The sequence below is a fragment of the Pleuronectes platessa genome, chromosome 10 (assembly GCF_947347685.1).
Source record: "Pleuronectes platessa chromosome 10, fPlePla1.1, whole genome shotgun sequence".
Lineage (NCBI taxonomy): Eukaryota > Metazoa > Chordata > Actinopteri > Pleuronectiformes > Pleuronectidae > Pleuronectes > Pleuronectes platessa.
The window spans coordinates 9,787,810-9,799,356 of NC_070635.1; the positions used below are offsets into that span (position 1 = coordinate 9,787,810).

An 11,547-nucleotide genomic window follows, 5' to 3' on the forward strand; every position below is an offset into this window, starting at 1 on the left:
AACGCGCCGCAAGTGGAGACGTAGCTCCTCCTGAATCGCCCGAACCCGCTGTCAATCTCCGCACTCGCAGCGGATTGGTCCAGGATGTGGTGGGCGGGCATCGCTGTGTTTGTTGTTGTTGTCCTTCTGCAGAACAAGTGGAGCAGTCGACATCTTTGAAACTAGCGGATAATCCCCTCCTCGTTATGTCTGAACTCTAACTTTGCTCGTCCAGGATTTGGGTTTTTCAGACAGTCAACAGCTCGAGGGATCGGTGGTCTGCGTCTGCGTTTGTCCTGTTTTACACGGAATCCATTTCTTAGCTTTGGTTTAAAGGTATGTGGGCAGTTACGTCGCGTTAGCAGCAGCTGTTAGCACGAGCGTCTTTTAGCCGATTTCGTATCTATTTCTCGCAACCAGCCCCCGGTGTGTTGTGTTCCGTGTGCGTGGAGGATGCAGGTGCACGTATTTGTGTAGTTGTTGCGTTTGATTTCAGACAATTTACTGATTTTAAAGCAGGTTAGCTGACCTCAGGGCTGCTGCAGTTAAACGGTGACGTGGCCTCACATGACGACGATCCCGATCATAACAACCCCGTGTCATCGTGACCACAGCAGCCCGATTTAAACACGGTCTCCGCCGCCAGAGACTGATCCTGAAGGGATATTGTGTGGATGTTTTGTTTTTGTTGTATTGTTAGCTTCATTGTTAGATGTTGTTTACTCCCATCAGAGCGAGTAGTAAACAGTGTCCCGCTGTTGAACAGGGTGATTCTGGACGTCTTCTGATAAGAGAGGATTTGTAACTGAGCCATGAGAATCACGTGTTTGACAGCATGGCATGGACATAATGGTGTTTTACATATAATGATGTCCATGTAAATACATATATATTTAGAACATACATTTTCCAGAGAAATTAATTGCGAAGATAAACAGATTGAAATGCCTGATTTGGGGCTAATCCAATTTTAGGGCCGCTTCCAATATTTATTCTTTTGTTGATTTGACGTTAATCAAATTTTCACTTTAATCTATTTGTCTGTGAATAGATTAAATGTCTGTGAGTAGATCACATGTCCAGTGTGTAGGATTATTTAATCTCTGTTGCTTTAGGAGGAGCCTTTCGTGTCAACATCGTGAGTGGATCCTCCCACAGTCTGCCATGTTGAGCTGCCATGTTTCTACAGTAGTCAGGAATAGACAAACCAAACACTGGCTTAAGAAAGGGGCGTTTTTGTTTTTCTATATCTTAAAGTTCACCACAGATTCTCCAATAGACTTTGGAAGGGGGGGGGGGGGGGGCTGGAGGTGAGGGGTATTTGTTTGGTTACAGTATGTGACTTGAATTGCACTCAATCCTACACACTGAAACAATCCTTTAAACCATTTTAAAAGAAACATTTGGAAAAGCTTTAGATCATTCATTGCATTGTTGCCCAAATCCTGCATGTCCACTTGTGCTTTAAATAACTAATTTTGATTTGTAACACTGCAACAGTTACTGAATAAAACCAGACATATTCTGGCTACTCAATTCAACAATAATGCAAAATCATCTAATATCACTCAGCCTCTTCTCTTAAAGACACTTCAAACACTTGATTAAAAGGCATCTGCATCTCAATTAGTCCCAAACTGATACCCTCCTCGGTATCACTTGTTGAATGAATTCAGTAATAGGGGAAGTCCGCCTCTTTCTCCTTTGTCTCCTTGGTAAATTATTCTATTGTGTGGAGCTTGATGATTTCTTGTGTTGTCCTGTTTTTCCAGATGGCTAGCCAGTATCAGCGCACAGTACCCCTAGAGGTGAGGAGAGCGGAGGGAGAGAGAGTTCGGGCCAAACACCCTGACAAGATCCCAGTGAGTGAAACCACTGCCTTATTTTGTATTAGGATATTTTTACTGTTAGCAACCTTCAATCAATTAAACTAGGGTAGAACATTATGTTTGATGAGTTTTATTTCAGTTCTTTTTATTCATTTGGAATTTATTGACTGTTTATATTTTTTGCACATGAACATATGTTGTCTCTCTGTTAATGATGACTCTTTATTCTTGGGTTATTCTTTTTACCAGATCATTGTGGAGCGGGCCTCGAGGTCACGGGCCCCTGAACTGGACAAGAAGAAATACCTAGTGCCCTCAGATCTAACAGGTGAAATACATTTACACATGCAAAGCTTTAAAAACCCTCTAAATTAACCTTTATCAGCCACATGCTACATATTTCCACATCACAAGAAAACTTGACCTGCCAGAATATCCAGTTTTGTAGAAAAAAAGCACCTGTTCAAGATTCATACAGCTCCATCCTCAGTTTTACACATCGGCCAATAGTGACAAACACCTTGTCCATATGGATCCCTTAAACATCATACAGTGTACACACACACACACACACACATTATATTATAGGTGCATTACCGCCACCTTCTGGTGGTAGTAGCACATGAATTTCTACAAGGTGTCAGTAGAAACAGGAAATTCATTTTGATAGATGATATGCGCATAAACATAACACAAGTGTTTTCATTCCTTTCTTTTTTTAGTGGGTCAGTTGTGCTTCCTCATCCGCCAGCGTGTCTCTTTGAGACCGGAGGAAGCGCTCTTCTTCTTCGTCAACAACTCCCTTCCCCCATCCAGCTCCCCTCTCTCTGCCGTATATGAGGTAACTGAAGATCCCTCCCAACAGACACATTACCAGCAGGTGTACAAACATATACGGACATTTGCAGATCAGTGTCCCGCCCTTAACTGAAACATGAATGTATATCTACACCATTTTGACCTTGTCACCCATTACCCTGAACGCAGCATACCAAGAATGTGTGCCAGATAAAAACTGTTTAGTCAGTAGTGTTACTTCACTTTTTTCAAAATAAGTAATGACCATCGGTTTCATTTTTAAAGTGCTATACACACCATCAGTTTGTGGTCATAAAAGAGCAGTTTGCATGTATGATGAACAAGTTGAAGGATATCAAGTTATTAAGCCAAAATGTATTTAGAGTAGTTTTTAAATTAAATGCAATCTATTTTGCTTAAATGATTTAAAAAAACATTTGGTCACATATTTTGCAATTAGTATTATAACTCTTTTTGAAGGGTGGGCGTTCATGTATGGTAAACAATGTGGTGGTTTAGGGTGTTTCCGTTTTCAAATACAAACGTCATGATGAAGACCTGGCATATATTTTAGTTAACTGCTACCCCATTTAATTGCAGTATCAACTGCTCTAAATGTTAAATCATGCCTTATGCTCTGCTCTGTTGTTGCAGGAGCACCATGACGAGGACCTGTTTCTCTACATGACCTACAGTAATGAGAGCGTGTACGGTGCCTGAGGGAGGACAAAAGACTGAGAAAGAGACAGAGCCAAAGAGAAGATGTGACCGTCTGAGGAATGGACTTAAGGCCACTTGTATTGTTTCACTATCACTATAACTCTATGATATTTAGTTCTACAGTAACTACAGTACATGGTGGAAGAAGGACATTTTCCTTTTTCAGTATTTTGGGGTGGAGCATCATGTGTTTTATTAAACTTCAAGCTATGTGGACAGCTGATGTGGTGAAAGAAGAAAGGAAGTTTGGAAAAAAAAAGACAAAGGCATATAAAAGTTATTACAAATATGTTGAGAGCTCTCGTTATCTTTCTCAGTTACCTGTATTTAATGCAAATAGTATTTTGTTTCTTTTGTAAATTAATGTTGAACTTTTGTGAAAAATAAAGAGGAAAATACAAAAAAAATACCAGTTCTGTTTATCTTGTGGTTTTAGATGTTACATTGAAAAATCTGAAATCAAAACCTTTTTGTTGGTGCTTAGAATATTAAGATCGGGGTCATTAATGCAATGAACGATTCAAACACTCTCTACTGTAGGTCATGTAGAGAAACACTATACATGATACTTAAAATGCTGGGTAAGCAAACTAACTAGTGTACAAACAAGTGCAAAGTCAGGTTTCAACCTAACACGTGTTTTAGAGGAAGGACAAAGACACGAGAAATTCTCAATAGGGAAGTGTCCTGTCTTTACTGATTATTTTGTCATTCACCACACTCGCTGGACACTTCTTGGAACATCTGTGGCTATTTTTATTAGATTTTTTTTCAAACCAAGGGGCGTGATATTTTGACAACTCAACAGCTTTCTTGTCTGCCTGACTGAACATAATTGACGAGCCACTGAGACTGTCTGGACGAATCGAAAGGTAGAGGAAGAGAAGAGAAGAACCATGGAGATGGAGAAGATCCCCTTGGAGAAGAAGAGAGACGGAGATGGTGAAGGCACAAGTAAACTGGTGATGGAGGTCAAAGCTGAAGGTATCAAGAAATGTATTTATTAGATTAAATTGTGTATTTGTTTAAATTGGACAAAGCAAATTGATTAACGTGCAGTTAAGTCTATCATGTAAATGTGCCAGAGTCAGCTGAGAAGGCTATTTTTAAATTGGCAAGTTAATGGTAAAAAACATACAAATAACATAAGGACACATGTATACAAAATATCACAGTCTTACCTACACAGCTACTTGGCATTAAATAATTAATACATACATTTCACCACTGTAAGCCATGAAAACACGGACAAAGATTAATTGTGTATGTAGAAATTAAAATTATGCATTGGTGTGTTTTGTACGGAAGCATATTGCATTCACTTGAAAAAATAAGATGTTTTTCTGAGATAAAAAACCCTCCCGTGGTTTTGTTTTATTCATTTCCTTTTTTCAATTTTAATACTTTATCAAGTACATTATCCTGGTGAAAAACAAATATCATATATGTTGTTTTTAAGTTGTTTTGTTATTTAAATATTGTTCAACACACAAACTTCATATAGCTTGTACGGAAATTATTTGTTTGGATTGACTTGATTTATTAGTCAAATTAAGATTATTGATAATTGTTGGAACCGAATCTTATTTTTATAAAATGTTAACTGATCAAATTGACAATTCCACTCTCTGTGAAGGTGCGGCCACATACAGAGGACACACATTAATAACCTTAGGGCAGGACTGCCCTAAATAACCCTGACGAGCATCCCTCTACCAGTGCTGTATGGTTACAAGTACGGTGTCAACTGAGTTAAGACACTTAATGACACGCGTATCTCCAAATGTCTCAAACCCCAACCAGGTAAAACCGGATTAATGTGGAAGTGAGAGCCTCTTGATGGTACTATACCAGGGGTGGGCAAACTTTTTGAATCGCGGGCCACAATGGGTTCTAAAATTTGACAGAGGGGCTGGGCCAGGACCAGATGGATGGAGTATTTTTGTGAACTAATATAAATTACATGGAAAAATCATTACATGAAAGGATTCGGCCTTCAACAAGTAGCAAAGCATTTATTTGTAAGGCAATTTAACAAATACTCAGCCAACCTCTGAGCTGTAGCCGCCCGTTCTTGCGTTGACTGCTTGCTAGCGTAGTTAGCATGCTTCGTAGCAAAGTGAAGGCTGATGTTGTAATTTGTTGTCCACTCCGTGTTAAACACTCGGCGCTCATTGTCCATTTTTCGCTTCCTTGATCCGCTCATTTTTACAGAAGGGCTCACAGGGCAAAGCGAAAAAGTGAAGGGAGATCATGTGCCCTTTCCAGACCTATACACCACACTCCCGGTCAAATTGAATTTAGCGGACGCTTTTATCCAAAGCGTCTTACAATAAGTGCATTCAACCCCGAGGGTACAAACCCAGAACCACAAGAAGCAAGAAAAGTACAATTTCTTAAAAAATAAAGCCAAACTACAAAGTGCTATAAGTAAGTGCCATTCAAGTGCTACTAAATTGTTATTTTTTTATTTTTTTTTATTTTTTAAATATTTATAAAAGTTCGGCGTGCTGGATTAAAGAGCCCAACGGGCCGTACTTTGCCCATGTCTGTATTATACAGTAGACTATTTGGTTAATTCAGAAAAACAGAGCAGGATTTATAAAACATTTTATGACAATGATCTCATTCATTCTTGGAAACAACCCTGTTTTTCAGAAATAAAGCGATAACTTTCCTTCAAAAGAAATCTGAGCTTTTTTTTTTTAATTAACAAGACAGTTATCTATAAAAAAGTCTGTTCTGTTATTTCATTTTCAAGTGAATGCAATACGCTTCCGTAGAATGTACTGATGTTAGTACACAATTGATTTAGTTGTATTTGAGTCTAAATGGAAACTAACATTCAGAGGCAACTCGAGTTGTCTGACATGTCATGTTGAAATTTCTGTGTTTATTTTTGACTATTTTAAGAGGAAGCACAACCAGACCATTACGCTGCATTGCAAACTCCAGCTGAGGACATCTACGCAGAAGCTTCTTTCGGTGGCGTTCCACCCAAAGCAGGTACACTATTATATAACGTGTGTGTGTCGTCTATTTTTTTTTTTTTGACCCTATTAGACCCGTCATATAAAACAACTTCGTCATTATAACCTACATTTTAATTTGAAGTTTAAAAAAGAGCTTTGCAATAATTTGACCACAAAAGTGGCTAATTGTGCATGTTCCACCATTTTAGTCTCAGTGCTGCAATCTATAGGAAATGAGAAAAAAAAATAATAATAACATAAATCGAATCATCTGTCATAGACATAATGTCTAGTATTGTTTGACTCACTTAGGATACAGACGCATTGAATGTATTAATATTTACACATACATTATTATATTCATGCAGTGCAGGCACAATATATCCTAGTAATGTGTCTTGTAGTATATTCACAAATTTTGAAATACTAATTTGCCTATGTAAAACATTTATTTGAATGATATTACAGATGCTGAATATGAATAATTGCCGGTTTATCTTTAATATCCATTCCTCAGTGACTATTGACTATATAACCACAATTTATTATCCAGATGTAATCATGCAAATACAAAACCACAACTATATAATTTTTCTGTTAAAACATTTGGTTTGCTGTATTAGTTTTGAGTTTATACAGTTACAAAGAATTGTCAAAACTGCCTCTTTACATGCGAAACCTTCTGACGCATCACATGTGGAGATGCTCGGATGTAAATAATACAATTAATGAAAAAATAATTATAGACTTAAATAATTGATGATGGTTGAACACCATGTAACTGATCTGGTTTTGGGCGTGCCGCCTCAGTTTCACACTTTCATGCTTCGCTGAGACACTTGAATAGTGCAGAGTCATATGCAATGTTTCTATTTTTAACTTCTGCTTTTATTACTGTGACAGATCATAATATATGTTTACATTATACTGTAAATGCAGCTTTGTGAAAGTAATTCAAATATCTATACTTAATTTGTAATCTAATACAGACATGGTTTATCCTGCATTTCCTGAAACTTGATGAGCTTGTTGCCTCCGACAGGTTTACATCATTATCGAGTTATTTAAAAAACTGTTTTGGACAACAATATAATAGTCATATTTAAGCATCAAAACTACAGTAATACAAGTTATTAGCTGTAATTTTAATCAGAGCCCTTATGGATATTCTGCTCTTATTGTCTGTCGTATGAAAACATGGACAGAGACACATGGTGTATGAAGAAAAGAAAAAATATCCACTGTTGTGTTTGATAAATTGTTTATAGGAAATAATTTCAGAGATTCTAAAGAGATTTCAACATTGTATAGAATGTATTTATAATAATACACAACTTTGATTTAATTGTTGACTGTTGGAAGAGTCCCGATGAAATGATGAAAAAAAAACTGAAATCTAACCATGTCCCTGCTGATTACAAGAAGTTCTGTTGTTATTGTATTTCACACAGTGTATGAAGAACTGAAAATGATGCCCTGGTGTGATATAAATACATGGAATTTTTTTTTATTTGTGTGGTTTGAGGTGTGGACAGAGCAGACAAAGTGTTTAGAGCAGGGCCTTGTTTGACTTCCTGCACATTAATCTCTGATATGAAACAAGTGCTGATTTGAAATGACCTGAAGAAGGAATCTGTTGTTTTGGAGAACCGTGTCTGCAGACGGATACTATCTGCCTGTGCCTCTTTATCGCTCCCTCAAGGTCATTCTCAAACAAAGAGAGACTCAGTCAAAGTTCTGTTGAGTTGAAGGACAACTTGAGCACTGTTCCACATGTTTAACCCAGAGGTATCAATGGCGGATATGTTGCTATGGTGACAAGAAGCAGGAGGGGAGGGGTGTGTGGTTAAACTGCACTGCTGCAACAGACTTCAGTTTAAAGGACAGGAAGCAGGACGGAGTAAACAAGCCTCCTCACGATTCCCTGGACTATTTTCTTTGAGTATATCAAATTCTGCCGCATTTATGGAGGGGATAAAAAAGATCATGCCAAGGAAAACTTGTCATCCCAGTTATCGGTTGAACCGGAGGGGGAGAGAGGTAGGCCTCAGCTGCTGGTGTGTTTTGTCAATTCATTGACTTCAGTTATCCTTCAAAATATTTACCCTTATCAATGCTGCTAAAACCTCTATCTTGATGATGTTGTCCTCTACACTTGACATCTATTGCACTTCTGTCTGTCCGGGGAGAGGGATCCCTCACATGTGGCTCTCTGAGGTTTCTACGTTCTTTTCACCCTGTTAAAAGGGTTTTTAGTAGTTTTTCCTTACTCGTGTTGAGGGTTAAGGACAGAGGATGTCACACCATGTTAAAGCCCTATGAGACAAACTGTGATTTGTGAATATGGCCTATACAAATAAAAATGTATTTATTGATTGTTATGGTTACTGAAAAATCTCCTCTTCATTCATGTCTCTGACTCAGGCAAAAAGACCGAGGGAAATCCACGTCTGTACCGTGCCGGCTGTTTATTCCTCACAATGATCTCCCTCGTCCTGCTGCTGGCCGTCATCGTCCTCAGTGTGAAACGTGAGTAGCCTGCGATCTGAACTCATGTCAGTGTTTTTCAAAACAAACCTCTTTTGTCTAGAAGCAGATTCTGAAATGACTGCAGCTGTAACTTACAGTTTAGATTTAAAAGAATATGGACAATCGTTTATCTGACAGGGTCATGTTGCTTTTATTATGTTTTTTTTTTGTCTCATGGACAAGACAGGGATATGAACTGTGGCGGATTGAATAGCTGTAACCTGAAGACTTTATTCTTTCCCCTCACAACTCCTCCCACTCTGCTCTGATTTCTAGTCCAAACTGGATCCAAAGAGAGCCCAGGGACTGGGGAAGATGGAAGATGCTGGAACATCTTCCCTAAGTTTCAGGCCCAGAGTGAGTGCAATGCCAGGAAGAAAAGAAACATGTAGATCACTGAAAACCAAAAGATGAGTGTTTCTGCTTTTAGATAGTTCTGCTTTTTCGTTGCAGAGGAAGCTTGTTCATGTGCTTGGTTTTTAGAGAACCTGTAAAATTCATTTAATTTATAACTAGATTCAGCTGAGTAAGATCAGTTTGTTAAAAAATACACAGGAAATATGAGGAAGAAACTTTTTATTTATTTTTCTATCAACGACTTCTGAAAGTTTTCTGTCTCTTCTTGCAGAGCTCGACGAACAGCAGTGTGGTGAAGGATGGCTGCTGTTTGAAAACACGTGTTATTACCTGTCCACCGTCAGGCTGAACTGGTCCATGAGCAAGAACAACTGCACCGCCGGAAAAGGAGATTTGGCCGTCATCTCCAGCCAGAGTGTTCAGGTGGAACAGAAATCGACTCATTGTCCTGCTCGCTTCATTCCCTGATGATGATTTGGTAATAATGTAAAATTGTATTTGTGTAACTGTTTAACTCCTCCGTAGACTTTTCTGACTGGGAAGGCGAACGACTTCTTCTGGATCGGGCTGAAACATGATGCAAATCAATGGAGATGGGTCGACAACAGTGCACTGGGAGACAGGTGACTCTTTTTTCCTCTTCAGCCATCTCGCTCCGTTCTCTTTTTTTCTTTCTCAAGTTTCAGGCCCATAAAGTTGTAGGAGATTATTTATGAAGCTTAAAAAGGAGAGAGAAATGGTGGAATTGTTTGTATCGTGCAAATGCTCCTAATGTGTTTAACATACAAAGTCAGTGGCCAAATTATTAGGTACACCTATACAGTCTAATGAGATCCAGCAACGTTTTTGTTGACATTGTCTGAAATGTGTTAATTACACTAATTGTATTGCTGAGGTCATAGTGAAAGGGGTTGTTGTACTGGACTACCTGAGAAAGTAGGAACGGGTCGTCAACTAACCAGAATGGAAGCGGTTCGATCCCCGTCTCCCCCATTTCACATGTTGATGTCCTTGGGGAAGTTAATGAACCCAGAATTGCACCTGACGACTGTTTGTAACTGTGTGATAGCTTTAGCATAGTTGAATGGGACTTCTGGTGTATTTAAACGTTTACATTACTCGCAGCTAAGGTATTTAATTTAATTGAAATTAACGCCACACTATTAACAAAACTGAACGTTATTTTGATGACATGGCTGTTGTATTGGAGGATACAAGTGTACCTAATAATGTGGCCAGAGTGAATATATAAAAAAAACTAAAACTACTAAGGATTCGTTCTTTCTCCACTTTACTAAATATGAATAACCACGATGTCCAATAATATGATGTAATTGTGAATATTCTTTTTTCACTGCAGTTATTGGGAAGGTAGCACGCCCCGTCAGGGATGTGGTCTCCTGAGAGGTGCAGGCTCACCCCAGAAGAACTGGATCTCATCGTCCTGCACCAGCAAAGCCTACTTCATCTGTGAGAAGCAGGCCTGACAGCCTCGTCTTTTCAACAGAGAAATGAGCAAACGCATTCTCCGTCTGCAAGCATCGACTCCTCAGTAACACATCGCATCGTTTCTCTTTTCACTTTCCAATCAGTAGAATCCGGCAAATAAAATGACAAAGCTTCTTCCGCAACAGCTGTTTTGTATTTAACACCTGTGGATTTGTAACTTATATCTTCTTGCAGCATCATGTAGTATCATTTGAACCTGATTGTGGACTTTGTTTCAACAAGGTTTTATTTTCATATAAAATAATCATGCATCTACCTAACAAGTACAATGTCTCTATTTCACTTTGTTTGAGCTTCTTATATACAGTATAACTGTTACATATGTTTTATCTTGCTATAAAAAGAACACAACTCTTTTCTATGGCATAATACTGCAGGAATAATTGCACTGTTGTCTACATAGAGAAACTGAGATTGTTCTCCTCGCAAGTTAGTTCAGTGAAATTCATCAGCACCACAGAGCTGTGAGATAATAGAAGGCCTCGGACGACCCAGTCCACGCTCAGGCAGAGTCTCCCTCTAAACGTGTTTAATGTCCTGGTCCTCTGGGTCCTCCTGTTCCATCTCCAAACCCAAAGCACTGTGGCGAATCATCTGCCAGCCAGTCAGTGTCTTCCTGTTTCCAAAGCCACCTCTGTTTTTAGGCCAGCATAGCTGAAGCTCATTAGTTAAATTATGTATTGTTTGTTAAATCTGTACATACAACCAAAGCTGTTTCCACTATTTATTTGTTTACAGTAGGTTTGGTTTTAATGAGTTATTTGATGCAATAAGAACAGAGTGAAACACCATGATTGACAGCTGCATTGCCGAGACCTCACTACTGAAGCTCCACCCCCTGATCTCTACAATGC

The 11,547-nt window shown here is 38.7% G+C and overlaps 2 protein-coding genes across 2 annotated transcripts; both read left to right on the forward strand.

Moving 5' to 3' along the window:
• Nucleotides 1–103: 103 nt before the first annotated feature.
• Nucleotides 104–3,738, forward strand: zgc:92606 (uncharacterized protein LOC100000242 homolog). The gene is made up of 5 exons (XM_053432915.1): nucleotides 104–315; nucleotides 1,752–1,841; nucleotides 2,058–2,136; nucleotides 2,531–2,649; nucleotides 3,261–3,738. Exons 2-5 carry the CDS (start codon nucleotides 1,752–1,754, stop codon nucleotides 3,324–3,326), a joined length of 354 nt encoding a protein of 117 aa, XP_053288890.1. The 5' UTR covers nucleotides 104–315; the 3' UTR covers nucleotides 3,327–3,738.
• Nucleotides 3,739–4,007: 269 nt separating this feature from the next.
• On the forward strand, nucleotides 4,008–10,962 carry LOC128449641 (early activation antigen CD69). Its single transcript, XM_053432914.1, has 7 exons — nucleotides 4,008–4,310; nucleotides 6,240–6,332; nucleotides 8,723–8,827; nucleotides 9,104–9,184; nucleotides 9,456–9,607; nucleotides 9,710–9,807; nucleotides 10,545–10,962. The coding sequence occupies exons 1-7, from the start codon at nucleotides 4,223–4,225 to the stop codon at nucleotides 10,669–10,671; spliced, it is 744 nt and encodes a 247-aa protein (XP_053288889.1). The 5' UTR covers nucleotides 4,008–4,222; the 3' UTR covers nucleotides 10,672–10,962.
• Nucleotides 10,963–11,547: the final 585 nt, after the last annotated feature.